The sequence below is a fragment of the Erithacus rubecula genome, assembly GCF_903797595.1.
Source record: "Erithacus rubecula genome assembly, chromosome: 4".
Classification (NCBI taxonomy): domain Eukaryota; kingdom Metazoa; phylum Chordata; class Aves; order Passeriformes; family Muscicapidae; genus Erithacus; species Erithacus rubecula.
Window position 1 is genome coordinate 68,399,799 of NC_136686.1, and position 27,378 is coordinate 68,427,176.

Sequence of the window (27,378 nt, forward strand, 5' to 3'; positions counted from 1 at the left end):
GAGACAGCTGTGTCTTCTTGTCTTCAAAAACAATTGCCGTGGTGCATGTGTAACAACAGTTTATTTCTAATTACAGCCTGCCTGGAATTGGAGAGCCAAAAGGATTTTGCATATCAGTTTTCTGGTTTACAGTAAATACCAACTTCAGGAATTATGCTTAACCAGCTACTGAGTTACTTAGTTTTCCTCTGAATAAGATAATTACTATTGTAGCCTGGAGTCCTTTTGTTAATGTATTTCACATCTTCATGGGAGAGCTCAAAACTCACTGCCCTCATTAACAATAGAATTGCCCGAGGGTTTTTTTCTGAGCAGTTTTTAGTACACTGCTGTATTTAATGATTCAGTTTGTAGTTCCTCTGTCATCTGTGACCTTTTTTAGCTCCAGACACCACAGTAAGAAGTGCTCTTACACAATTCCAAGTAATAAACCTGATGCTTGCTCAGCTGTCACACACTGATGTTTCTCTTTAATTCCAGGTAAGAGAGCTGGAGAATCTGCAGCAGCAATACATCCTGGTTGGGGTGGAAGCTGCTGAGAATTCTCGCTTAAAGGCACAAGTGCAGCAGTGGCAGCAAGAGGCGGACAAACAGCTTCGTCTGCAGGAACAGCTGGAGCAGGAAGGAGCTGTGTACCAGCAGGAGCTCCAGCAGCTCAGGTGAGCTGTCTGTCTGCCCCTGCCTCGGGGGGTTGCAGATGTGTTTGTTTGTCTCAGAGGGCAGCTGGGGCAGAGGTGAGGGAGTGCTGGAGCCGCAGGCTGGGCTGTGCTGGTGGCACTGGGGCACTCGTTCCTCTTGTCCAGCTGCTGCCCCAGAGCTGCAGCCTGAGGTCAATGCCTGTGGAAATAGATCAGTGACCTTTCAGTTCTTATTTCCTTCCTCCAGTGATGGTCAATAGCATCTGCTGGAGAGGAAGCTGAGGCTGTTTCTTGTACTGGAGTTATGTATATGATCACAGTACTCTCTGTTCCAGGCTGCTGCTGAGCACCCTTTATTATCCCACTGATATCATCCTTTAGAACATACTAATATTTAATGGCTATTTAATCCTTTATTTCACTTGCTCTATGTTTTCTAGTTTTTGGGTTTTTTAAACTCTGTAATTCAAGTCTAGTAAAATTGTCTCCTTCAACTGGACTAAAACTAGTCAGACAAATATGCTCTGTTCTGAAAACAGAGGGAAATGCTTTCAGAGATTTCAGAGATCCTTTTAAGAATGCCTGAGGCTTGAATGAAAAGCTTGGGGATTTCTGTGTGGAAGGGTCTGTGGCTTATCTTTGTCCAGAGTGATATAAAAACTTGTAGTTCTCTCCTTTCCCCCTGCCCTCGATCTGACCCTCAAATTAACACTTCAGATCTCGTAAAGTTTGAAGCATCTTACAGATTTTATTTATCCTGACAAAATAACAGGAGGTTTATTTTCTGTGTAGTTTTTTCACTGTACATGGAGTGATGGCCTCAGGTTGGTGTGGTGGGATCAGTAGTGTGGGTCTGGTGCACATAAGACCGTGCAGACAAATTATTTTGGAGACTATGCCAGTGACTTCCTTGATAAAACTGCACAGCGAGATCAAACCAATGTCCAGGAACTCAAAGAGTGTGAAAAAGACACCCTAGGACAGCATGGAACTATCCAAAGTGTTCAACCAAACACAGAAAATTTCCTTAAAGCTGCTTTTAAGGTTCCTGTACTTAACTGGGTTGTTTTGGCTTGGCATGGTTGTAAAACTTTATGTCTAGCGTGAGGTGATAATTGAATGACCCTTGGCTCATTCTTAGCTGGATACCTGGACATCATAAGTGACACTGGTAACTTCATTGTACTTTGCCTGTTTCCTGCTGGGCAGACAGGAGAAGACCACCTGGGAAAATCAGAGCAGCAGCATGAAGGAGCAGTACCTGATGGCCATAGCAGAGAAGGACAGGCAGCTGAGCCATTTGCAAAGGATCACACAGGAAATGAGGCTGCCTTTCAGCAAGTCTCAAACCATAGAGGAGCAGCACCAAAGCAAGGTGAGTGGGAAGATGCAGATTCTTTACTGGAAATGTGGAGCTTGAAGCTGAGCAGAAGAGCGTGTGTTGCCTGTGTCCAGCTCCTGACTCCAGACTGCAGTATTGGATGTGGCTGTGGGGCCTCCAAAGAGAACACCAGCAGTCTAAACTTGCACCACTGAACGTTGTAGAAATTATGGCATACCCTTAAGTGCTCTTCCTTAAGTTCTTGGTTTTTAGTGTTTCAAGAAAGAGGGTAAAGAGACAAGGCTTCCTAGGTACCTTGAGACCTTTGGAGCAGCATGGAACTTCTCAGGTGTGTTTCTGGCTGGTTTAGAATTGCCCTCTTGCACTCTCTTTGAATCTGAGATTTTCTGAGTTCTCATTTTAATGTCACATCTTAATTTTTAAGTTTTCTATTGAATTTTCTTGGCTGTTTTAATGTAACAGGGATCTACAATCCTGTTTCAAGCCCAGAGACGCTGAGGCTTGAGCACTGCAACCTTCTCCTAAGCCCCCTGTATACAGTCCTAAAAGTGGAGTGGAATGTGTTTGGGTTTTTTTTTGTTTTGTCTGGGAGAGGCTGCATGCAAGTGCAATGCATCAGCACCAAGAGAGAGCTCTCCCACCTGTGTCTGCAATGTTCCAGTGGTTTCTGTCAGTGGAGGGGGTAGCAAATCTCCTTCATCCCTTTGATACACGATGCATATATGCAAAAAAAAAAACTTGAACAGTGTTCTTGCGATGCTTTCCAGAAGGATTCTTCAGTGCTGGCCTTGTGTGGACATTGCTTTAGGTTTTTTGTTTTTTTCTTTTCTCATTCATGTGCCTTTTTTTTTCTTCCTGTATTGTAAACAGCTTCAAGAAAACTTTTGAGCAAGACCCATCCTATGTGCAAGTTTGGTCATCTTTCCTAACCATTTGTATTTTCAGATGGCTTTTAGGATATTTCTGTTTATTCCTCATTTGCTCTTTTGCCTGAGCAGATCAAGTTCCAGGTCTAGGAACAATGTTGGGTTTGACCTTGGAATACTGAAAAGAGAGGACTAACACAAGAGTGAGTTGTCAAATGTGGGGTATATTTTTTTATTGTTCTTTCCTTAGCAGATTTCCCCAGAAGTCTTAAAAGGGAACTTTTCAAGCCTAGAAACAGAGATGAAAAACCTCCAGGCCCAGCTAAATGACAGTCTGAAAGAACTGCATCAGAAAGAGCTCAGAATTCAGCAGCTAAACAGCAAGGTACTGTTCCATGTCTTGTACTTGCTTGCAGTCAGGGACAAGGAATGTGGGGAGCATTAGGCTGGAATAGGGCTCAGGAAGCAGGAGTGAATCTGTCCTTGTGGGCATTCAATGAAGTAACAAATACAAAAAATTGTTCAGTAACAAAATCAGAAGTGCATCCCTCATAGAATCACACACTGGATTCACTTGCTGCACAGGGCCTGCCCACACTGCTGTCCCTCAGTGAGCAGCTGGCAAGGGGCAGCCCTGGGAGAGAAGCCACGGGTGGCACAGCTGCCCTGCATGGACACAGGGATATCCAGGCCTCGTGCAGATCCCATCCAGATCTGACCCTGCAGTTTAGTGCCCTTTCTCCCATGTGACAAAAGGGAGAAGGGAGGAAAGAAAGAGGTGAGGGAAGGGGAGAGGGGGGAAGAGAACACAGGTGGAGGGGGCAGGAGAAACAGTTGGATGGGCGGAGGTGAAGAAAGTTGTTTAGAGGTTCCATGTCTAGTTTTGGGAGCACTTTCTAGCCTCCTGCTTTCTGGGCTGCTGAAGGAAGTCCCTCCTTGGGAAGGCAACTTGTCATCTTCACTTTTGCCTGCCAGCTTGAAGCATTTCCTGCATTTCAGTGCAGAATCACAATCAGTCAATTCTCACACTGAAATGGAAGACCAGGATTTATCCATCTTCAGAAAGGGAGTTGTGTTCAAGGAGAAAGTGAGAACATAAAATCATAATTTACTGATTGTATTTATGAAGGGTTCAGGTCAATCTCAGCACTTTAGAAATCTTGTTCTGGACATGTAGTATTCTGTATATTTCTTTGGTGTTTTGAGACTCCAGAAACCTTTGCCACAAGCTGCTCTTGGACATTGTCACTGGTCTTTAGACATTAATGATGGCAATTATGTGCTCTCAAGAGAATTCTTACCCTCAGTTAGACAGAGAACAATTTTGCTTTCACAAAATCAGTTTCTTATCTTGCCAGTTGTGCTCTCTTGTCAGCTGTCCCAGGTCTTTGAGGAGAAGAATGCCCTGTGCCTGCAGCTCCGTGGGAGGCAGCAGCCCTGCAGCGAGGGGCGGCTCCAGCAGCTGCAGCCCCCAGACAGGAGCCTGGTAAGGGCACGGGGCCTGCTGCAGCTCTGCAGGCTGCTCAGCATTCTGCTGCCTCTGCCTCCTCTGCCTTCAATGCAGTCTGCAGGACATTCCTGCCTTCTTTCAGGAGCTGTTTGTGACAGATGCTGCTCCAGGAGCGCCCCAAGAGAAGAATGAACCACAGAGAGGCACTTACACACCTGAACTGCAGGAGCTGCAGCTGAGGTAAAGGAAGTCTGAGAAAACAGGGCTGGGGATGTTGGTGTTGATGGAGGCCTTGAAGCTAGTTTTTTTTTGCTTTTACTCTGTACCAGTATATTGCGAAAACTCAGTCCCTCGCTAGAATCTTGTGGACTTGGAGGAATTGTTGTATGCACTTAGGAGCTGTCATTAGTTATCTCTTTGGAATAGTGCTTCAGAAAAACACATGGACAGCTTGCAGCAGCAGTGATGTAGCACAGGATTCCTTGTAACCTTCTGAAACTAAGATCTCGCACTTGACCCTCAAACCTTTTCAAAATAATTTTAAGAAGGTGTAGTCATGGTGACTGGGTCAAAGAACTCCCTCCTGATATGAAACAAAAACTTCAAGAGATTTATTTTCTCATATTTTCCAAATGGTTTAAATATAGTAAAGATGACCGAGTCTCAGTGTGAGCTGGGAGGTAATTTGAGTGAATACAATAGAAACACAACAGCCCATGAATTAGGCCTTTCTTGGCATGTGCTTTGCTGTTTCCTGGCAGGTTGTCTGAAACAGAGCAGTTGCATAGCAGCACCAGGCAGGATATGAAACGCCTGGAGGAGCAGCTGGAGGAGGAACGGGAGCGTCGCCGTGCGGCAGAGGAGGCGCTTTGGGCAGCGCAGGGTCGGGTCGGCAGGTGAGGCAGCTCGAGCAAACTCTCACCATGGAAGTGTGCTGGTTCCAGCTCTGCTCTTCACTGGCACTTCATCACAGCCTTCTGTCAAATGGCACCGGGGCACAGAGACCACTGCAGTGTCTGTCACAGAATCACAGACAGGCTGAGGCTGGAAGGGGCCTCCAAAGACCCTCTGGCCCAACCCCTGCTCAGCCTAGACCCAGTTGCCCAGGACCGTGTCCAGGTGGCTGTTGAGTATCTCCAAAGAGGAGGATTCACAACCTCCCTGGACAACTGGTGTGCTGCTTAATCACCCTTACTCTAAAGAAGTGTTTCCTGGAGTTCAGGAAATTCAGTTCCTTCAGATGTAGATAGACAGAATGAGACAAATTATTAGACACTTAGACAAGCTCTGTCTAGAAATTAGATGCCAACTTTCTCAATTAGTTACATTAACTACTAGAAAATGTAATTTGGAGACTGAGAATTGGGTGCAGGCTGAAGAGGAGTTCTCATGCTTCCAGGGGATTTGTGTCCTCAGTAAGCACCTGTCTGTCATGCATAAAACAGCTTTGACTTGAAGAATGTCACTAATTTTTAATGTATTGCCAATTAACATAAACTTCATTAATTTGGTTGTTGAGAAATTATTAAACACTTAGGACTTTCATCCATCTTTCCCAGGGTTAGCTTTGGCCTAGACTCCTCTCCTGCCTGTCCCCAGTATCCATCACTGGGGTCTGCACGCACAGGTCTCTGCACAGATGCCCTGGAGTCAGCAGAACAAAGGGCTGGCCTGGACTAGATGTTGGGATTAGGATGCTGTCAGCAGCAGGTTCAAAATGCTTGATTCTCCTCATTGGCTATGGAGGGGTTTCAGCACATTATATGATTGTGGGCACTTGTGCAGTGCATTTCCTGGTAGTTCAAAAAACTGGAGTTACAGACTACTGGAGTCTTGGACATGACAACAATGCCTTTCTTCTGACACACTCACTGATTCAGCAAAAGTAATGGTCTCTATGGAAGAATTCTGGATTAAGTTCCCTAATAATTTCTACATCGTTTGGTCAACTGTGTCTCCTGGCACTGAAGTCTTTAAAAGTCTCCTGTAGTTGATCTCACTAATGAACTGTAGCCCCAGGATGTGACTGCTGCCTCTGTCACTAAAAAATAGGAAGAACCAGCACTATTACAGCCAGAGCTGGCTTCCAAAATAATTTCACAGAACTTAAAACATAGAGGTGTATTCATCTGCCCTGGCTTCTTTCAAGTCATGCTGTAAAATTTCACTTGAAAGGAAGAACTCCTGGTAGTTGGGTCACTCTGTTTTGCTCAATGTGAGTTCAGGAGGCATGACACCTGTACAAATGGAAGGTATTTCTTTCCTAAGCTTGATTACAGTGTTGATTTAGTCCCTCATAATAAGAAGTTGAATTTAATTTCATGTTTGTTGTGGCAGGTTGCAGTCAAGTGAGTGGGCATCTTCCTTAAGTGCCAGCATTGATATGACTCCAGGTCACGAGCAGTCCTTGCTGATCGACTCCACGGATAATAATTCCAGCAGAGTAAGAATTTAACATTCACAGCTCTCGACTATGTGATCCCCAGCTGATTTGAGAAACTGTAAACCTACAGCAGTTAAATTCCTCTGTAGACACACATAAACCACTTGGGATTGTGTAGTTTTTCTCTGCTCTTGTCATGCTGGAACAAAATTGGGGGGCTGGTTCATGGACAACCTACAGAGAACAGGAAAGGGAGTATTTAATGAGGATTGCCCTAGTGTTAGGATCTGACAACGGAATGATTTGGGGAAGGGTTAAGCTCATTGGCTTAAACAGACTTACCTCCATGGTCTGGAGAGTGGCTAAGGCAGCTGGGGACATTCCTGGCAGTGACTGCTCTCCCTTCTGTTCCAGGCTCGCGGTGCTCCGGGGCTGCGGCGGCTGCTGCGCTCCCTCTTCCGCTCCAGGACCCACTTGCCTCTGCTGGCAGCCACCTATCTGTTTGCTGTCCACGTCCTGCTCTTCCTGTGCTTCACAGGCCACCTGTGAACAGCAGTGTCAGCCTTTCCTGGAGTCAGCCCTGTGCCAAGGCCTCGCAGGAGGGCAGCACTTATCCCAGCAGCTGCTCCCAGAGTCAGTGCTGGGGCTGGGCAGCTGCTCCTGGGAGATCTGCCCTTCCCTCAGTGTTTCTACATCAGTGGTTCATTTTCTGAGCCAGGGTTGTGCTGCAGGCCTCAAAGACAGCATCTGTTCCTGTACCTGGAAGTAGTACCACTCATAGATACTGTGCTGCAGTAGGAATAACAAAAACACTCTTGAGTAGCTGCAGTACTTCTGCACTGCTAAAACTGCAGTCTTCTCTCTCTGAGGCTGAATCCATGAGTGGGGTTGGGGGAGCACCCTAGCTGGCTGTAAAAGAATTGTCTTCCCCTTCTTTCACCCCTTAGATTTGCTCCATGGCTCAGAGCTGTCTGAAATGCATATCCTAAGGAAGTTACGGGCACTTTAAGAAATGTGAATCTTAAAATCACATTTCCTGCTCAGTTGCATCTCCTGTTGAAGAGGGGCAAAATTAGTATATCTGGCCTTGATGCGCATTCCATTTAGAATCAATCATATGTCTGCCCTGACAAGCCTGTAAAATAATGCCTGTAATTTAGTTATTTAAAAGGAATAGGGAACATGAAACTTTTTAGCTCTAAAGTTAAAAGCCCTCCTGTTTATAGCATCTGTGCACCTCTCATGATGGAAGGTGCTGCCTTACCTCTAGAAATTAGAGCAGCCTTGTCACGAGACCAAACCTGCTCAGGCTGTGTTGAAGGGATCCATAATGTGCTGTGTGGGCCTAAAGCAAAGGCAGAAAGTCCAGAAATAAACTCTCTCCCCTGTGCTGAGGAAGCAGCACAGTTCTGAAACATGCTATCTCTGCTGTAGAAAGCTGGTGCTGGTGTTGGAGCATGTTTGGACCCAAATCAATTTATGCAAATGGATTGGATCTTTTAAGATACATGGAAATATGTGTATTTCCATATGTTTTCTAAAAGCCTCCTGACTTTGAGACTGCCCTCTTCCAAAAGGAAAATGTCAAATGCAAAGGAGGTTCCAGTTGCTGTCAGATCCTGAGTGGTCATTTCATTCAGAGTGCTGGCCAGGAGAATTCTATCTGCTTCTCACTAGAGCATTAACAGTCACATTTTTCCCATGGGAAAGAGGTAGCTCTTTTGATATTGCTGGTAAATTAAGCTGCTCTAGCCAGTGCAGGAAGCCTGCTTGAGGATGGATTGATTTCACTGGTAGCTGAACCAGCTGGATCTCTGGCAGGTCCAGAGCACTGGCACTATGTATCCTCTTGTGCACTGTCCATGGTTATCAGTGTGAACTTCCTCTATGTCAAATGCAGTGACCAAATGGTTTGTCTATAGCTTCCCAGGGTATGGGCTCCTGTATGTATAATAAAGTTTATTTTCAGATGGAATTTGTGTAATGTTGTCATGTAACTGTCCCAGGGGAGGTGCAGTGCTGCTGCATCACCACACCTTGTGTAGGACTGCAGGTTTCTGTGTGAGCTGCCTTGTGTGATGTTTCTTTATACAGTGTGAATGCCTAGGTGATGACCTTTTTTCTCTATCTCACCTCTTGCTCAGCCTTTTTCAGCTGACAAAATAAGGAAATAGCACTTGAATAGGCAGTGTCTCATGGCAGGGATGTGTGGAACTAATGATTTTAAGGTCCCTTCCAACCCTGCATGCATTGTGAAAACATTCCCGTAAGACAATCTCTGCTTGGGTTTGCTTTTCCGCATTTTCCTGAACACTGCACCCGGTTAGAGTTTTGCAACCCCAGGACATATACAGAAGTTGGCAACAGTGAGCTGGAACATGCTGATAATTCAGATGGACAGTTAAACTGTCCCAAGTTTCTGTAGCCAAAACCAAATACCCTTGTTCATAGTCACTAGTGCAGGTCCCCACCACTGCTGGAAGAAGAGCCAGCACTGGGGTGTTGTAAGGCTGTAGATAATGTTTCCACTGTGTTTAACAGGAGCAAGGATTATAAGCAAAATATGTTTCCTTAAAGTACATACTTTTTTTTTTTCCCCTGAACTGAAGAAAGACACGATTCTGATGCCTCAGATACATTTAAATGTTTTATACCTGCAGGTGGAACTGTTACAGCTTAGATTAAATATAAGAATAAAACCTCAACAGGAACTCTTGCTCTGTGAAGTACCACAGCTTTGTGGTTTGACCTGGGGGAAGATGGGGCCTCTTAGCTGATGTTTCCTGTCTCAAACATTTCAACATTTTGTTTCTTCTCTAATGGACCTATCCTGCCTTGATTTTTGATGTGTTTTCAAGGGAGCCTGAGAAGGAGGTCAGCTGTGCTCTGTCATCCTGGAACCCTGGTGCCAGTTCAGCAGCAGCCCTGGGCTGGGGCAGGGTCTGTCTGTGCCAGGGGGAAGGCACAGCAGGGGTGGGGAGGAGATGCAAGCTACTGCATGGAGCTCCAAGGGGAGCCCTCCTGATGCTCTCAGCTCCCCTTGCAGGACAGGTGTGAGCATCTGGGAATGGCAGACAGAGCACATGGTGGGGTGCAAGAAGCCAGAGCACGAGGGCAGATCAGCCCACTCCTCACAAAGCTGCTTTAAGGCCAGTGCTGAGGAGAAACAGCAGCAGGCTGCAGCCACAGCTGAGCACAGTGAAAGCACCCAGGTGCCAGGCTCTTCCAGAAGTGTTTGCTGCCTCCCAGGAGCCTGAGACTGGGATGGATGTCACCAGACCATTGTTCTGTCATGTGGGTACAGGTAATGTTGCAACAAGAAGTCCAAGTTTCATCAAAGAAGTTTTCAGGCCCTGGGCAGGACAGGAAAAAGTTCAGGAGCACAGTTAGTGTTCTTTTCAATCCTCAAGTAATGGGGAGAGATATTGACAGTAAAAGGTATGCTCAAGACCTGGCTCCAGAATTTGCCTCCACCAGAACTCAGTTTTTTATGCCCATGTGAGAGTCTTCTTTAAAACACAAGGTGTGCAGAGAGCTGATGGGTGTGTGGGTCTGTGCTGGTGTCTGGGCAGGGCAGCCTGCAGGGGAACTGCAGCACTGGGGCAGCTCTGGGACCATCCCTGGGCAGAGAGGGGCTGGGACGCAGGAAGTGAAAAGAGCTGCAGTTAAAACAGGAACTGGAGCAGACACAGCCCCAAAGCTCTCGCTGGCAGCAGGTGCCTGAGCAAAAAGCAGCAAGTTTCTCAGCAGGAACTGGTGAGCCTTTAAAGGTAAGAAAACTTGAGAGGGTTTTGGGAGCGAAAAGTGAGAAATGACTACAAAAAAGCTTAGTGCTGGTGGGCAAAGAAAGCCCCTTCCTGACCAAGCATGTTTAAGTGGACAGGCTCAGGCTGTTGTCCTGTCATCCTGGTGGTTCTTGTCTGAGGCTCTAAAGAGCCACATTTCCAAACCTACCAGCACAACTGTGATGTGTGGTAGCCCTATGTTTGTGCTGTAGTGGATGCTTTCCCAGGGAAAAATGAGACAAAAAAGGGTTGAGATGGTACCCTGGCTGGTATTTCTCATACTGAGTGTCCAGAGCCTTGTGATGCAATCACAGCCTGTGGTTTGCCATGGCTCCCACAGTGCATGGCAGGTGGCTTTGGAGAATGGCTGGTCAGGAAACGTTTACAGCACCACATAAAGTCTTAGACCATCTTATTTGAGCTCAAATCAGCTGCCCTGCTGGTAATAACCAGGTGCTAGCTGGTTATTACTGCTGGTTTATGCTTTACAAAAATGAACTATGAACTTTAAAAATCCTTAGAATGAGAGATGCTAATAAATGAGGGAGGGGAAAAGGAGAAGAAAGGCTGTGTTAGATGGGGCTGTGCTGTCCACATGAGCCTTTCTGCTTCTAATTGCAATTAGCTGTATTCAGTTTGGCACCAGCTTGCCATCAATGGGGAATGTCACAGACTGGCTGTGGTCCTGAGGCACCTGGAGAAGGCCTAAAACCAGATCTTCACTGCATGTCAGCATTAGCTGACTCCCTGGCCTCTGTTTAACAAATGAAAGGATCATCTCTGCTGTGCATTTGGTTTCTGTTCTCTTGGCTCCCTGGTCTTACAGTGCTGGTTCTCTGGAAAAGACAGCTTGAAACTGAGCAGTGCACTGCACTAAACCCAAGGTTATTCCCTTGAGCAGCTTTTGATATGGGGTAGTTAATTATCGAGCATAAACAGAGAATTACTAAATTACTCAGCATAAACATTTTGCTTTCACAGAGGGCAACTGCCCCAAGTGCTCAGGGCTGTCTGAGGCTTCTCTAGAGCTGTGGGAGTGGGGGGTTAGAGGAGCTGAGCAGCAAAAAAAAGCTGCTGCTAGCTGAGGATCCAGCACACAGGGGCTCTTCCTGCCTGCTGGCTTGGCCACAGTTTGCTGTGATGGAGAACAGGGCTCAGGTCAGTCTTTCCTGCACATTCTCTTCCATCTTTCTCTGTACCCCATGAAAAAGCTGCTTTGGGAGACACAGAGAGCTGGCTAAATTTACTGCAGGCAATAAAGGGCTGGGTGTGAAGGGATGGGGCTCTAATGAGGGTGATTGCTCTGGGGTGCAGGGGCAGCCAACTCATCTTTTCCCTCATTTTGTAAAAGCAGTTGTTTGGGGAGGGGGGCTTTTTCATCATGTTTCTTTCATGGTCACCTTGAAAATGAAAAGCAGGGGTTTTAGATTTCACATTACTTTTAGCTTCCTCTTGCTGGGTCCCTCACTTCCTCCAGCCTGCAGGAGCAGCTCCTCAGCCAGCTCAGCCCCACAAACCCAGTGCTCTTGGCTCCGTTTCCCATTTTCTCCATGTGACAGGCACAAGCACCACGCCAGCAGCTCTGTCACGCCACTGCCCAGCCCTGCTCTGACACTTCTCTAGGCTGCTGGGCAGGGATTCAAAGGTTGAAAAGCAAACTAGAGGCTTGAGGAGTCTCCCTGAAGCAGCACAGTGTCATGGTGCTGGAGCATGGCACAGTGGTGTGTGCTAATGGGGGGCTAAACACAGGCACAGCCCCCCACAGCACAGAAAATTAATATGTGTTGGAAAAGCAGAATTTGGTATTTGGATGCCAGCATTCATTTACTTTATAAAGTGTGTGCTCCTACTGCAGAGCCAGGATGCATAAAGGCTGTGGTTGGCACCCACACTCCGTGTGTTCTGCTGTGAGATGTGCTGGGGCTCAGGAGCAGCTATTTTGGGATGCCCCGTGCTGTATCTGGGACAGATGTGTGAGGACAGGCAACCTGCAAGGGCCCTTTCCAGCCCAAGCTCTGCTGTGGCTGAGTGTGAGCCAGCTGTGGCCACATGTGGTGACACAGTGCCCTTATGCAGATGTGGAAAGCAGTCGTGGGACACAACGTGTCAGTCAAAGTGGAGCCTCAGGGAGACGACTGGGACACGGACCCTGATTTTGTGGTGAGTGTCTGGTGTGACAACCATGACACCAGGGCTGTGAAGAGCTCTGGCCCTGGGCACTTGCTCAGATTGGGGCTCAGGGCTAAGGATTGGGGCTCAGGGCTCAGGGATTGGAGCTCAGCGATTTGGGCTCAGGGATTGGGGCTCAGGACTCAGGGTTGGGGCTCAGGGCTCAGGACTCAGGGATTGGGGTTCAGGGATTGGGGCTCAGGGATTGGGGCTCAGGGATTTGGGTTAATGGATTGGGGCTCAGGGAATGGGGCTCAGGACTCAGGATTGGGGCTCAGGGCTCAGGGAATTGGGGCTCAGGACTCAGGGCTCAGGGATTGGGGATTGGGGATTGGGGCTCAGGGATTGGGGATTGGGGATTGGGGCTCAGGGATTGGGGATTGGGGATTGGGGCTCAAGGCTCAGGGATTCGGGCTCAGGATTGGGGCTCAGGGATTGGGGCTCAGGGCTCAAGGATTGGGGCTTAGGGCTCAGGATTGGGGCTTAGGGCTCAGGATTGGGGCTCTGGGCTCAGGGCTCAGGGATTGGGGCTCAGGGATTGGAGCTCAGGACTCAGGGATTGGGGCTCAGGACTCAGGGCTCAGGGATTGGGGATTGGGGATGGGGCTCAGGGATTGGGGATTGGGGATTGGGGCTCAAGGCTCAGGGATTCGGGCTCAGGATTGGGGCTCAGGGATTGGGGCTCAGGGCTCAAGGATTGGGGCTCAGGGCTCAGGGATTGGGGCTCAGGACTCAGGATTGGGGCTCAGGGATTGGGGCTCAGGACTCAGGATTGGGGCTCAGGACCCAGGATTGGGGCTCAGGACTCAGGGCTCAGGGATTGGGGTCAGGGATTGGGGCTCAGGGACTTGGGGCTCAGGCCTCAGGGCTCAGGGATTGGGGATTGGGGATTGGGGCTCAGGGATTGGGGATTGGGCTCAGGACATCACTAGGGATTGGGGATCAGGACTCAGGATTGGGGCTCAGGGCTCAGGGCTCAGGGATTGGGGTTCAGGGATTGGGGCTCAGGGATTGGGGCTCAGGACTCAGGGCTCAGGGATTGGGGATTGGGATTGGGACACAGGGATTGGGGTTTGGGGCTCAGGGCTCAGAGATTGGGGTTCAGGGCTCAGGGATTTGGGCTCAAGGCTCAGGGTTTGGGGCTCAGGATTGGGGCTCAGGGATTGGGGCTCAGGGAACAGGGCTCAGGGATTGGGGCTCAGGGCTCAGGATTGGGGGTCTGGGCTCAGGGATTGGGGCTTAGGGATTGGGGCCCAAGGATTGGGGCTCAGGGCTCAAGATTGGGGCTCAGGGCTCAGGGATTGGGGCTCAGGGATTGGGGCTCAAGGATTGGGGCTCAGGGATTGGGGCTCAGGGCTCAGGGATTGGGGATTGGGGATTGGGGCTCAGGGATTGGGGTTCAGGGATTGGGATTGGGGCTCAAGGATCAGAGATTGGGGCTCAGGATTGGGGCTCAGGATTGGGGCTCAGGGATTGGGGATTGGGGCTCAGGGATTGGGGATTGGGGCTCAGGGATTGGGAATTGGGGCTCAGGGATTTGGCTCAGGGATGGGGCTTTGGGATTGGTGCTCAGGGCTCAGGATTGGGGCTCAGGGATTGGGGCTCAGGGCTCAGGGATTGGGGATTGGGGCTCAGGGATTGGGGATTGAGGCTCAGGGATTGGGGCTCAGGGCTCAGGGATTGGGGATTGGGGCTCAGGGATTGGGGATTGGGGCTCAGGGATTGGGGCTCAGGGCTCAGGATTGGGGCTCAGGGCTCCACATGGCTGCAGCAGTGCTGGCAGGGCAGGATCGACCCGTGCCATCAGCTCTCACAGGTACAGTCAGGTCACCCTCTGACACATCTCCAGGTTTAGTCCAGAACTTCCTGCATCACTGCAGAGCTGACCACAAACACTGGCACTTAAGGAGTACAGAATATGCGGGTTCTTAAACCTGCCCTCTGGTAACTTCCCTTGTCCTCTCCACAACAAATGTTACAAGACATAGGAAACACCTTTTCTTTGTCCCGCACTGTTTGTAACTACAGGATCCGGGAATTCCCTCATTTATCTTTTTTCCAGATGAAAAATCCTACTCTGTTTGCAGTCATCTTATGCAGGCACAGCTCTGTGCCTCTTGCACTCTCGTTTTCTGTCTGGTCTGACTCTGAGTGAGCTGGTGAGAGCAGAAGGGTTCGGCCGGGGGCCCCCTCTGCGCTCATACAGGGTCATGATTTTCATCTTCCATTTGGTTCTCTCCTACTTTCCTAATACGCCTCTCCTGGACAAGTCCTGTGTTTTCGAGGTTCAGTCTTGTCACTTATTTTCAGTAAGAATTCTAGTTTGGGGCAGAAAATCAAATTCCTTCTCATAGTTTCAAGTTATTAATGTTTTAGGAAAACTCTACCCAGTCCATTTTTTGCTTACCAAGTTTCTTCTGTTTGTGGAAGCATTCAAAGTGCCCCGCCCGGTGGGGAGGGGGTGCCGGGACCCCCGGGCCGCGCCCGGTGCGTGGCTGACGGCCGCGGTTTGTCCCACAGAACGACATCTCCGAGCGGGAGCAGCGCTGGGGAGCCAAAACCATCGAGGGCTCGGGCCACGCCGGGCACATCGAGTGAGTGAGTGCGGCGGGACGGACCGGAACCGGGATCGGGATCGGGATCGGGATCGGGACCGGGATCGGGACCGCGACGGGGATCGGGATGGGGACCGCGACGGGGATCGGGATCGGGATCGGGATCGGGGTCGGGATCGGGACCGCGACGGGGATCGGGACCGGGATCGGGATCGGGATCAGGATCGGGACTGGGACTGGAACCGGCACTGGCACTGGCACTGGCACTTGGACCAGGACTGGGACCGGGACCGGGACCAGGACTAGCACTAGGACTGGGACTGGGACAGAGACTGGGATCGGGACCGGGGGGCGCGGGGGACCTGCACAGGGATGCTCCAGAGCTGCACTGCTCTGCAAAATCCCACACTGAGCCACCCTGTCTCTGTCCCCAGCATCCATCAGCTGAGGAACAAGGTATCGGAGGAGCATGAGGTCATCAAGAAGAAGGAGCTGGAGACTGGCCCCAAGGCATCCTATGGCTATGGGGGCAAATTTGGAACAGAGCAAGACCGAATGGATAAGGTAACAGCTATGGAAGGCTTCCTTGAGCCTCAGTGGAAAAGTGCTTTTCTCTAAAAGAAAGGGGCATCCCTGTTTTCTGGCATGACCCTGAAGGGAGAGAATGGAGATTTTGCATGGCTGCACAGATTCACACATGTCCAACTAGCCCAAAATCTGTCTCTAGGATCTGTGAACTCATTTCAGTATAATTCGTCTCTACAACTTCTTTGCAATGTTCCCTTTAGCCGTGAGGGACTTTGTGTGGCTGTTCAAGCCTGCTGCATAACAGTTAAATCTGGTGCCTCCTTATTGCTGCTTGGAGAACTAATATATAGTAACTCGCTCCTCATGTTCTGCATTACAGACCTCATATCTCCCAAGATAAAGCCCTAGACATCAGATCTGGTCTGTGTTTAGTGACAATCATTATCATGCTTCTTCCTGCGCCTTTCCACATTAATGCTTCTTTGTCAGAAGTGAGATGATTAGATTGCAGTAGAGTTCCATAGGTGTGGTCACTGTGGGATTGAACAATACCAGGATGGCAAGGTGAGAAACACTGAACTCAGAAATTCCCTGCTCTCCCTGTCAGAGCTGTTGCAGTCAGGAACTGCACATGCTCCTCAGGAGAAGGAGCAGAAGCTGAACACTTGCAGCATCCTGGTTAAACCAGACAAAGGCCAGATGTTGCTCAACAAAAACACCCTCGCTGTGGTCCAGCAGAGTCTGAGCACAGCTGTTCCATTTTGGCATGGAGTGTCTGTGGTTCCTGGCCACCGCACCTCCAGCAGGGAGAGCCAGGTTTCTGGCCAGGTTTGCTGGCCCTCACTGTCAGGTACAGGAGCAGGGAGTGGGTGCCTGGAGTTCTCAGCTGTGTGTGCCTACCTGCACTTTTATCTTGGCCCCGCTGTGATGATCCACCATGCAACTCCAGCAGCACTTGAGAGCAGCTGGTGTTGGGAGTCCCACGCTGTGCTTGATGAGCTGGCAGGGGGGTTTGTGAGACGGCAGCCCCTGGGGCTCCTCCCGGGGCTCGGAGCAGAGCACAGCTGTCAAATCCACGTGGAGAGCATGGCCCCAGCAGCACAGCTGGCTCAGGGCGTGGCCCCAGGGCATAGCTGGCTCAGAGCATGGCCCCCGCAGCACAGCTGGCTCAGGGCGTGGCCCCAGGGCACAGCCTGGCTCAGGGCGTGGCCCCAGGGCGCAGCTGGCTCAGAGCATGGCCCCCGCAGCACAGCTGGCTCAGGGCGTGGCCCCAGGGCGCAGCTGGCTCAGAGCATGGCACCCAGCAGCACAGCTGGCTCAGGGCGTGGCCCCAGGGCACAGCTGGCTCAGGGCGTGGCCCCGCAGCACAGCTGGCTCAGGGCGTGGCCCCAGCAGCACAGCTGGCTCAGACCATGCCCAGGGCACAGGCTGGCTCAGGGTTGTGGCCCCAGGGCACAGCTGGCTCAGAGCATGGCCCCCCCCGCAGCACAGCTGGCTCAGGGCGTGGCCCCAGGGCACAGCTGGCTCAGAGCATGGGCCCCCCCCGCCAGCACAGCTGGCTCAGGGCGTGGCCCCAGGGCACAGCTGGCTCAGAGCATGGCCCCCGCAGCACAGCTGGCTCAGGGCGTGGCCCCAGGGCACAGCCGGCTCAGAGCATGGCCCCCGCAGCACAGCTGGCTCAGGGCGTGGCCCCAGGGCACAGCTGGCTCAGGGCGTGGCCCCAGGGCGCAGCTGGCTCAGAGCATGGCCCCAGCAGCACAGCTGGCTCAGGGCGTGGCCCCAGGGCACAGCTGGCTCAGGGCGTGGCCCCAGCAGCACAGCTGGCTCAGACCATGGCCCCAGGGCACAGCTGGCTCAGGGCGTGGCCCCAGCAGCACAGCTGGCTCAGACCATGGCCCCCAGGGCACAGCTGGCTCAGGGTGTGGCCCCAGCAGTGCCTGGGGCAGCTGTGGTGGCCCTGCCGCACACACGGGCACTGTGTCACTCTGCTCTCCTTAGTGTGCGGGGACACGAGTACGTGGCTATGTGGAGAAGCACTCCTCCCAGACAGATGCTGCCCGGGGCTTCGGCGGCAGGTTTGGAGTCCAGCAGGACCGAGCTGACAAGGTGTGTTGGACAGGGCAGCTGAAATGCATTCCTGTGGCCTGGGCTGCCCTGAGCTCACCTGGGCACTGCTGCACGCCAGCCTGGCCCAGTGTCCAAAGCTGGGGCGTGCAGGGTGTGAGGGGAGCACAGCCCACCTGAGACAAAATGAGGGGGGCTCAGCTCACCTGTGACACAGTGACGGGAGCACAGCTCACCTGTGACACAGTGAGGGGGCACAGCTCACCTGTTCACCTGTTCACCTGTTCACCTGTTCACCTGCGCATGGTGAGGGTAACTGGAGTGCCTTGCTGTGCTGGGCCTGTCCTGCCCAGGCACAGCACTGCTTGTGCAGGGGCTGTGGTGTTTGCCCCTGCACGCTGCAGCACAAGCCAGGAACCAGGGGCAGCTGGTGCCAGGGGACAGAGGCTGAGACCCATCTTGGCCCTCGGGGTCACTGACAGTCCTTCCCTTCTTGTTCCAGTCAGCACTGGGCTTTGAATACAAGGGTGAGGTGGAGAAACACTCCTCCCAGAAAGGCAAGTCCGTGTGCCCCTTGACCCTCTGCCCAGCTTCTCCTCTGCCCCAGTGCTGCTGGCTGTGGCACTGTGGCACAGTCCCTGTCTCTTCTTTCAGATTCCCTTTCCCAGCCCATCACCCTTGTGGCCCCACTTGCTTCTGTCCTGTCACATCCTCATTCTGCAGTCCTGCTCTTCCCTGTGCTTTGCTTGGTGGGAAAACCATCCTGGCTGAGCAGAGGAGACCCCCCCTGCCATGGATCCCTGCTGCTCCCTCTCCTCTCAAAGCCCTTCGTGGAACTGCTCCAGAGGAAGCCTGAGCACTGGGCACTTGAGAAGGGGTTGCTGGAAAAGCAGCCCTGTAAGGAAAAGGCACAGCAATGGATAGGAAAGCAAAACACTACAAAAAAACCCTTCTGCAGAATTCTGCAGATAATTCAACAACGGTGCAAGAATTGAAACTAAGGGTATTTTAAATATACTGCACCCAAGAGAAGATGAGAGGGCATGTTCTATTGCTGTTTCAGGTAAATGTGAGGAGTACTACATTACCAAGAATGAACAGGTTCATTTAAAAGGAAACTATAAAAAAAGAGGCATTCTTTGGGTTGATCTTAAAATAATGAATGACATGCAGTTGTGCTCCATTAACATATTCTTGTAGACACAGGAATTCATCAGGCTGTGTGAAACCACAGAAATTGCTCAGGAAATAGAAATGTCAGAAATAGAGTGTTTGGATTGCTTTTCACAAAAATGTGCCCATACTGGAAGCTTCAACAGCAAGATAATGGTCATAAAATCTGTGTTTACTGAAAACAAGTCTCTTAAAAAATCCATTTCAAAGCAGCACCTTAGGTAGATAAACGTTTAGTCACAATAAGTTTAAGAATTTTAGGACTCACAGATTAAGTGGATGAGCTTTTATGAAACACAGATGTGTTCTGGAATACAAAATGTTCTTACACAATATTCTCTAGATCATAGCCTCCATGGATTGGTACAGCTGAAGCTGTCAGAGAAGCCTCAACTCAGTCCCGTGAAATGCAGGCCTGTGAGAACAGCATCAGGGAACAGGGAGAGGTGACTGATTTACTCCTGAAGGGCGGATTTAGAGACTGATCAGACAGGTGTCTGAAAGGAGTCTGCACAGCCAGGATGGAGGCTGACATGTCTCAGGAATCAGCCAGTAATAACCAAGTGGTCCTTAGAAAAGAGCTGAACATGGTTGTGGCCATTAATGGGTCGCGTTTTGGAGATGGAAAAAGGAGAGGCACGAGGCAGCTGCTGTGCTCTCGCACCAGGGAGCAGAAAGGGGGGGTCAGCTGCAGTCCCCAGGCCAGGAGGGTCCTTGTGGCAGCTGAGATTCCACTGTAGCACACACAAGCCCTTTGGTCATTCCTGTGCCCCCAGGGCTCGGTGTTTCGCTCACAGCCCTTCCCGAGGCTGGGGAGCCCGTGGGCAGGAATCTGCTCTGGGGTGGCTGAGGGGTTGGGCTGGCAGTGCCCGAGTCCTGCTTGGATTGCCTTCATGGGTGACAGAGATGCCCCTGCCCTTGGCACGTCTGTCCTCTCCCTTTCCTGCTGCCTGTGTCTCCTGGTGCCCCCATTCCCGTGGGCTCTCATCGTGTGCTCCCTGCCATCCATTCTGCCCCCTCCAACCCCCCACTTCCCCTGGTGTTTTCCATAATCTCTGCTGCTGTCCCTTCTCTGGGGGGCCTTCCCAGTGCTTGCTCCCTGTCCCCTCCTCACCGCCCTGTGCTGGGCAGTGTCTGACTCCATCCACCCCCTCAGATTACTCCAAGGGCTTTGGTGGCCGTTAGGGGTGGAAGGGACAAGGTGGACCAAAGCAGCTGTGGGATTTGACTACAAAAGCCAGGCAGAGAAGCATGACTCTCAGAAAGGTGAGCCACAGCCGCTAGGTGAGCTGGGCAAGCTGGCTGAGGTGGGGGGAACTGAGGGAGCTGGGGGGGCTGGGGGGGCTGGGGGAGCTGGGGGTGCTGGAGGGGCTGGGGGAGCTTGGGGGGCTGGGGGAGCTGGGGGGGCTGGGGGTGCTGGAGGGCTGGGGGAGCTGGGAATGGGCTGGGGAAGCTGGGGGGGCTGGGGGGGCTGGGAGAGCTGGGGGTGCTGGAGGGGCTGGGGGAGCTGGGGAGTTGAGGGGGCTGGGAATGGGCTGGGAGAGCTGGGGGGGCTGGGGGGGCTGGGGGGGCTGGGGGAGCTGGGCAGGGCTGGGGGAGCTGGAGGGGCTGGGGGAAGTTGGGGGGTCTGGGGGAGCTGGGGGAGCTGGTGGGGGCTAGGGATGCTGGAGGGGCTGGAGGAGCTGGAGGGGAGCAGGCAGTGTCAGGGCTGGAGCTGGGACTGTGCCCACAGGACTATGGGGCACTGTGCAGGGTGTTTGCATTGCTGCAAGAACAGTGCAAGAGCTGGAATGGGCCAGGGTGAGGAAGCCATTGCACAGTGCATGGCTGCTGAAAAGAGCTCAGGCTAAAAGAAGAGAGCAGAAGTTCTGTGGGCAGAGGATCTCTTGGGCAGCGTATCACCAGAGGAAGGGTGAAGGGGAAGGTCAGGCGGGGGCTAATAGCAGCTGACATTTCCCAGAGAAGGAGGGAGGGCTGTTGCTGCAACACCAGTGGGCAAATCTCACCTTGTTCCATGTCTGTCTTGAAGTCCTGAGCATGGAAAACCTGTGAGAACAGCCTGACCTCACCACTGCTGTTATTTACCTCCTTTCCTTCCTCGTGTGTTCTCTTCCATGCTCTGATCTGCATCCCTGTGGCTGAAGACTATTCTGTGGGCTTTGGTGGGAAGTTTGGGGGCCAGAGGGATCGTCAGGACAAGAGTGCCCTTGGCTGGGACCATCAGGAAGAAGTCCAACCCCACGCGTCCCAAACAGGTCAGGCAGTGCTGCCAGGGGCAGCAGCATCTCCCTGGAGCACACACAGACCGTGTCTGGAGCTCGTGGCTCACGGCAGGGACCCAGCTGCTGAGAACAGTGTGTGCGCACGAACAGAGTGTGTGCGAGCACGAACAGAATGTGTGCAGACAGAATGTGTGCAGCACGAACAGAGTGTGTGCCGAACAGAGTGTGTGCAGCACAGAGTGTGTGCCGAACAGAGTGTGTGCAGCACAGAGTGTGTGCAGCACGAACAGAGTGTGTGCAGCACGAACAGATTGTGTGCAGCACAGAGTGTGTACAGCACAAACAGAGTGTGTGCAGCACGAGCAGAGTGTGTGCCGAACAGAGTGTGTGCAGCACAAACAGAGTGTGTGCAGCACGAACAGAGTGTGTGCAGAACAGATTGTGTGCAGCACGAACAGAGTGTGTGCAGCACAGAGTGTGTGCAGCACGAACAGATTGTGTGCAGCACAGAATGTGTGCAGCACAGAGTGTGTGGCAAACCGAACAGAATGTGTGCAGCACGAACAGAGTGTGTGCAGCACGAGTGTGTGCAGCACGAACAGATTGTGTGCAGCACAGAGTGTGTGCAGCCAGAGTGTGTGCAACACGACAGAATGTTGTGCAGCACGAACAGAGTGTGTGCAGCACAGAGTGTGTGCAGCACGAAACAGAGTGTGTGCAGCACGAAACAGATTGTGTGCAGCACAGAGTGCGGCAGCACGAACCGATTGTGTGCAGCACGAACAGATTATGTGCAGCACAGAATGTGTGCAGCACAGAGTGTGTGCAAACACGAACAGAATGTGTGCAGCACGAACAGAGTGTGTGCAGCACGAACAGAGTGTGTGCAGCACAGAGTGTGTGCAGCACAGAGTGTGTGCAGACAGATTGTGTGCAGCACAAACAGAGTGTGTGCAGCACAGAGTGTGTGCAGCACAAACAGAGTGTGTGCAGAACGAGTGTGTGCAGCACGAACAGAATGGTGTGCAGCACGAGCAGAATGTGGTGCAGCACGACACAGAGTGTGTGCAGCACGAACAGAGTGTGGCAGCACGAACAGAGGTGTGTGCAGAACAGATGTGTGCAGCACGAACAGAGTGTGTGCAGCACAGAGTGTGTGCAGCACGAACAGATTGTGTGCAGCACAGAATGTGTGCAGCACAGAGTGTAGTGCAACACGAAACAGAATGTGTGCAGCACAGAGTGCGTGCAGCACGAACAGAGTGTGTGCAGCACGAACAGATTATGTGCAGCACAGAATGTGTGCAGCACAGAGTGTGTGCAACACGAACAGAATGTGTGCAGCACGAACAGAGTGTGTGCAGCACGAACAGAGTGGTGCAGCACAGAGTGTGGCAGCACAGAGTGTGTGCAGAACAGATTGTGTGCAGCACAAACAGAGTGTGTGCAGCACAGAGTGTGTGCAGCACAAACAGAGTGTGTGCAGAACAGAGTGTGTGCAGCACGAACAGAATGTGTGCAGCACGAGCAGAATGTGTGCAGCACGAACAGAGTGTGTGCAGCAACGAAACAGAGTGTGTGCAGCACGAACAGAGGTTGTGCAGCACGAACAGAGGGTGTGCAGCACGAACAGAGTTGTGTGCAGCACAGAGGTGTTGCAGCACCAACAGAGTGTGTGCAGCACCACAGAATGTGTGCAGCACGTTCAGAGCAGCTGAGACCCAGCAGCCCCAGAGCACAAGGGTAGAGTATGAGGAGCTTGGATCACTGTGGGACATGGAATGTGAGATCCTCATTCAGGACTGCACAGTTCTGCTGGCTTTCTCTGTGAGGGGTGCTCCTGACATATTGAATATTTGCAGTATTTACATATTTTCAATAACCATTGCAGGGGTGAGCCAGAGGAGTGAGGCAGAGCAGATCCCAGGAATGGCTCGTGCACAGCACGTCTGAACAGGGCCAGCTCCACTCAGGTGGGGTGCCTGGCCTCGCCCTGGTGCCTTGGCTCGGGTTGGCAGCTACAGCCCTGCTCACCTGTGCCTTCAGATTAAAGGAGAGACTAGTCCTATAAGCTACTGTCCAGAGCACTTAGCTTTATCTGTATCTCATCACATACAGAATTAACCAGAGATACACATGCAAACTCATTCACTGATCACAGCATACTGAAATCAGAGGGGCACACAAAATAAAAAATAACATAAAATAACGTTTTTTTCCATACAGACTATGCCAAGGGGTTTGGAGGCCGGTATGGGGTCCAGAAGGATAGAGTGGATAAGGTAAGAATCTGCAGCCTGCAATTGCTTCCTCCTAATCTCTGCTTTTTTGCCCAGCTGAAAGAGAAGAGATTCCCCCCAGTGGAGCTGAGATCCCAGTGCACAGCTGTGACAAGAAGAAGCTGGCTGAGGTAAAATACCAGAGGGTGCAGAGAGATGCAGCCTGGGAGACTAATTGCACAAGGGAATTGCTCATGGCACACTCTGCCACTCCTCTGCTGTTTGTACCCTCTGCAGGCTTTTTCCCCCTGTCAAGGAGTGCCTCACCATCTGTTCAGGTGCTAAATTTTCCTGCACACCTTGGCAAGTCCAGCAGGGATGGGATGGGCATAGATCAATCTGCTGTGCATGAGAAGAGTTGTTCAGGTTTTCTGTTGGGTCTGACACCAGGCAAAGCCTCGTGCACAGTCACATCTGGGACTGAGAGGGACTGACTGGGACCAATTCTGTGCTTGGCGCTGCCCGGGGCTTGGTCTGCAGAGGGGCTTCCTGCAGTGGGTGCTGATCTGCATGACAGGCTAAAGGGGCAAATTCTGGGGCTTTGGGGTGTTTGGAGGAGCAGTGAGGTGCCTTCCCTGAAGGCTCCTTCCCCTGCTGTGCCTGGCACAGCACTGACAAGCAGGGCAGGACACAAGCACACTGAAACAACCCACATGGTCCTGTCCACGCTGCCTGTGCAGGCTGGGCAGCCACAGACAGGGAGTGCTGCCTGCCCTCAGAAGGGATCAGCGCTGTCTGTGACCCAGCAGCAGCCGACGGAGGGGCACTGACACAAGGCACGTCCTCTATGTGGTCAAAAACAACATGACAAAGCAGATGAGGTTTGGTAAATGGCTGTGGGTCCTTTGGGAAGCAGGATGCAGAGAGGAGATAAGTAGTTCTTGCTTGGCTCAAAGTGAACCTGAATTTGTGCATTTTGAGATTACTGAAGCATAAACAAACATGATAAAAAATAAGGATTAGTAACTAATGGTAATTAGTTAGTAACTAATGGCAAGTAACTAAGTTTCAGATTGCCTGCTCCCAGGAGTAGAGAAATGCTGAATTCAGGGCCACAGAGCAGAGCATAACAGACCCCCTGAACTCCCCTTTGGTAAAGTTCTGGACACTCGGTATCAGACTAAGGCTCACACAAAACACAAGTGCTGACATATACACAGCTTGTCCAGGCCTCTGCTGTGACTGTGGACTGCTGGCTCTGAGCCTGCAGGTTGGTTTTCCTGCTCAGGTGTGTTTTCTGCAGGGAGGGCAGAGCTGCTGCCACCAGCCCATTGTGACACCTGCAGGCAGCACCTCGTGTAAAGTGCCAGGCTGAAAGTGGGTCCTACCTGCTGGTTCCTTTTGCATTAAGTAGTTTTCTCATGCAAGCAGATAAACCCTTAAGCCTTCTCCATCTCACTCTGGTTTTGCTGCACGCTCCCCACGGAGGCTGTTCCCAGTGCAGCCTCTCTCCAGAGCTCCTGGGTGCTCACACAGGAGGGGTCTGCAGCTCACAGCAGGCAGGGGGGCAGCTGTGCATCCAGCAGGGAGTGCAGGGGTACATCACGCTGTGCTGGGCCTGGGAAGAGGCAGATGGCCAGGCACCCTGCCAGGCATCCCCCCACTCCTTGCCGTGGCACAGGGGGTGCCCAGCCCTGCTGCCCTGTGATCAGCTCTCCCTGGCCTCCACAGCCCCTCCCCAGCTCTCTGTGCCACCTCCTGGGCAGGGACACCTGTGTCCTTGGGCGGGGGGGCCACAGGCACGTGCCCAGGACAGGGAAGGGTCAGAAGCGGGGACTGCAGCCAACAGCCTCTCCCCAGCCAGGGCAGGTCTGCAGGTGAGGACAAACACACCTGGGAGCAAAGCTTGCCATCGCACTGCCCAAAGCCAGCACCGGCATTGCCCAACAGACTGAACAATTCTTCACTTTCTTTTGCAGAGTGCTGCTGGCTTTGATGAGATGGCAGCTCCCACCTCCTCCTATGAGAAAACAAGACCCCTGGAGGCAGGTGAGTACCAGCCCTGGGTAAGGAAGCTGTGGGCCTCACAGCCCCTCTGTGGCAGCAAGCTGGCAGCTGTGTGCTGGGTGGGATGGGGGCTGACCCTGCGCTGCAGGGCAGGAGATGGCTGAGCTGCAAATTTCCCTGGAAGAGGCAGAGCTCTGGACTCTCCTGGATGCTCGGGTGGTGGGAGGAGGGCGTAGGGCTGGGTCAATCAGCTGTGTCCTCACAGGAGCTGGCAGTGGCACGAGCAGCCTGCGGTCACGGTTTGAGCATCTGGCAGAGGAGCAGAGCAGGAGGCAGGAGCAGCAGCAGGAGCGGGCGAGGCGCCGGCAGCAGGTGAGCCAGGGCTGCCTGCCTGCCCTCCCAGCCTCCTGAAACTCCATGTCCTTCTATCTGATCTCTTGGGGGTAACCTCCTGCCTAAACTGCTTCCCTGCATCTGCCAGGAACGGCCACTGAGCTTCACTGCTGGCACTGAACTTTCCTTTTGAGCACACCAAACACTCATATAAGGACATACTGCACCCAACCATGGTGCACATGCTCCAGCTTCAGCTTCTTTTTGCCTCTGGTGCCTGGCAAACAGTGGGGTTACTGCTCCCCAGCCATCCCAGTGCCATGCCAGCAGTCTCTATGTGGGATGCATCCCAGCAAACTGGAGATGGCAGCCAGCCCCTTTCCCTGCCTCCCCACCTGGTGCTGCTCCTGCACTCAGAGGACAGAGGGGTGTTAGCAGTGAAGCTGTCCCCCTCCAATGCTCCTTCTCAGGGCTGCCTGACTTGTCACCAGCCTCTGAGTGCCCAGCCCAGAGCAGGTTTGTAGGTGGAGGAAAGTGCTCTGAATTGTTCTGCTGGGAGTGTGGACAGAATTGTTCAAAGGGTCTGAGCAGTCTGATGGCTTTTGTCCAGCAGGAAATCCCTCTGGGAGAGGAGGAGCAGACTGGAGCAGCCCCTCCAGCCGTGCCAGCAAGGGTGCCCGTGAGCACTGCTGGGGACCAGCCCGTGTCACCTCAACAGGTGCCAAGGGAGCCTGGGGAGCTGGGGAGGGGAGCAGGCAGAGGGGATTGCACCTGAGAGGGGCTGTGCTTGATGTGCAGCCCTGCAGAAGATGTGGAGCACAGGCACAGGGTGTGAGAGGCTCTGGAAGGGAAAGGGAGAGCACTGGGGTGGGACGTGGCTGCACAGCACCTGAGCCCATGGGACAAGCTCTGGAGTGGGTCAGTGGCCCTGCCATGGGCAGAGTTCAAACACGAGTCCTGAGGGTCTCCAGGGCAGTGCCAGCTGCTGGTTCAGCAGGGCCGGGTGGCTTAGCTGTTCCCTGAAGGGACCATTTGTGCTCCACTGGCAGCAGGAAAGGGGCTGCCTTGTGCCAGGTGCTGGCAGCCCAGCAAGAGCTGCCTGTGGGGCTTTGCAGTGACCTTCCTGCCACTTTCCCACCCACGGCAGGAACCCAAAAGGGAGGATGAAGAAGTAGCACCCACTTTGCCACCAAGGCCAGCAGACCTGGATGCAGAGCTGGGCAAGGTCTCCAGCCAGGGTCAGCCCACCTACGGTGCAAGTCTGGATGTTGGTGGAGACTATGAGGAGCTGCCAGAGCCCTCTGACTACTATGACATTGCCAGTGGAGGGGCTGACTATGAGGAGCTGCCAGCCCCGCTGGGAAAGCCAGATGCCACCTGTGACTTGGAGGAGATGGAGGTGAAGACTATGAGGTGATCCTTCCTCAGGAGCCAGGCAGAGCCACCTGGGTGAGTACTGATGGAAGAGCCCATGTCCTGGGAAGCTTGTAGCTGTCCACTAACCTCACTGGATGGATGGGACAAACTGCAGAGGGGATTTTTATCCTCAGGTCTGCTGTGGTCAGGATAGCAGCTTCTGATGATGGAGACTTGGCTCAGTGCTGCTGCCCTGCCCAGCTCTAAGGTGCAGGTCCCTACAGGGGA

General features: G+C 52.4%; 1 protein-coding gene across 1 annotated transcript in view; it reads left to right on the forward strand.

The window, feature by feature from the left end:
• The window catches only part of LOC306801419 (golgin subfamily B member 1-like), a 56,915-nt gene that overhangs the window by 27,947 nt on the left and 1,590 nt on the right, over positions 1 to 27,378 (forward strand). Inside the window, 26 exon segments of the mRNA XM_079304487.1 lie at positions 481 to 659; positions 1,848 to 2,013; positions 3,100 to 3,231; positions 4,222 to 4,332; positions 4,439 to 4,536; positions 5,058 to 5,192; positions 6,634 to 6,739; positions 7,094 to 7,227; positions 9,726 to 9,891; positions 10,396 to 10,449; positions 12,541 to 12,624; positions 15,154 to 15,227; positions 15,623 to 15,752; positions 17,715 to 17,719; positions 17,721 to 17,737; positions 17,740 to 17,822; positions 18,283 to 18,337; positions 20,110 to 20,133; positions 20,136 to 20,219; positions 21,098 to 21,208; positions 23,402 to 23,457; positions 25,374 to 25,443; positions 25,667 to 25,773; positions 26,345 to 26,452; positions 26,882 to 27,116; positions 27,119 to 27,187. Coding sequence (XP_079160613.1) covers positions 481 to 659; positions 1,848 to 2,013; positions 3,100 to 3,231; positions 4,222 to 4,332; positions 4,439 to 4,536; positions 5,058 to 5,192; positions 6,634 to 6,739; positions 7,094 to 7,227; positions 9,726 to 9,891; positions 10,396 to 10,449; positions 12,541 to 12,624; positions 15,154 to 15,227; positions 15,623 to 15,752; positions 17,715 to 17,719; positions 17,721 to 17,737; positions 17,740 to 17,822; positions 18,283 to 18,337; positions 20,110 to 20,133; positions 20,136 to 20,219; positions 21,098 to 21,208; positions 23,402 to 23,457; positions 25,374 to 25,443; positions 25,667 to 25,773; positions 26,345 to 26,452; positions 26,882 to 27,116; positions 27,119 to 27,187 — 2,593 coding nt within the window.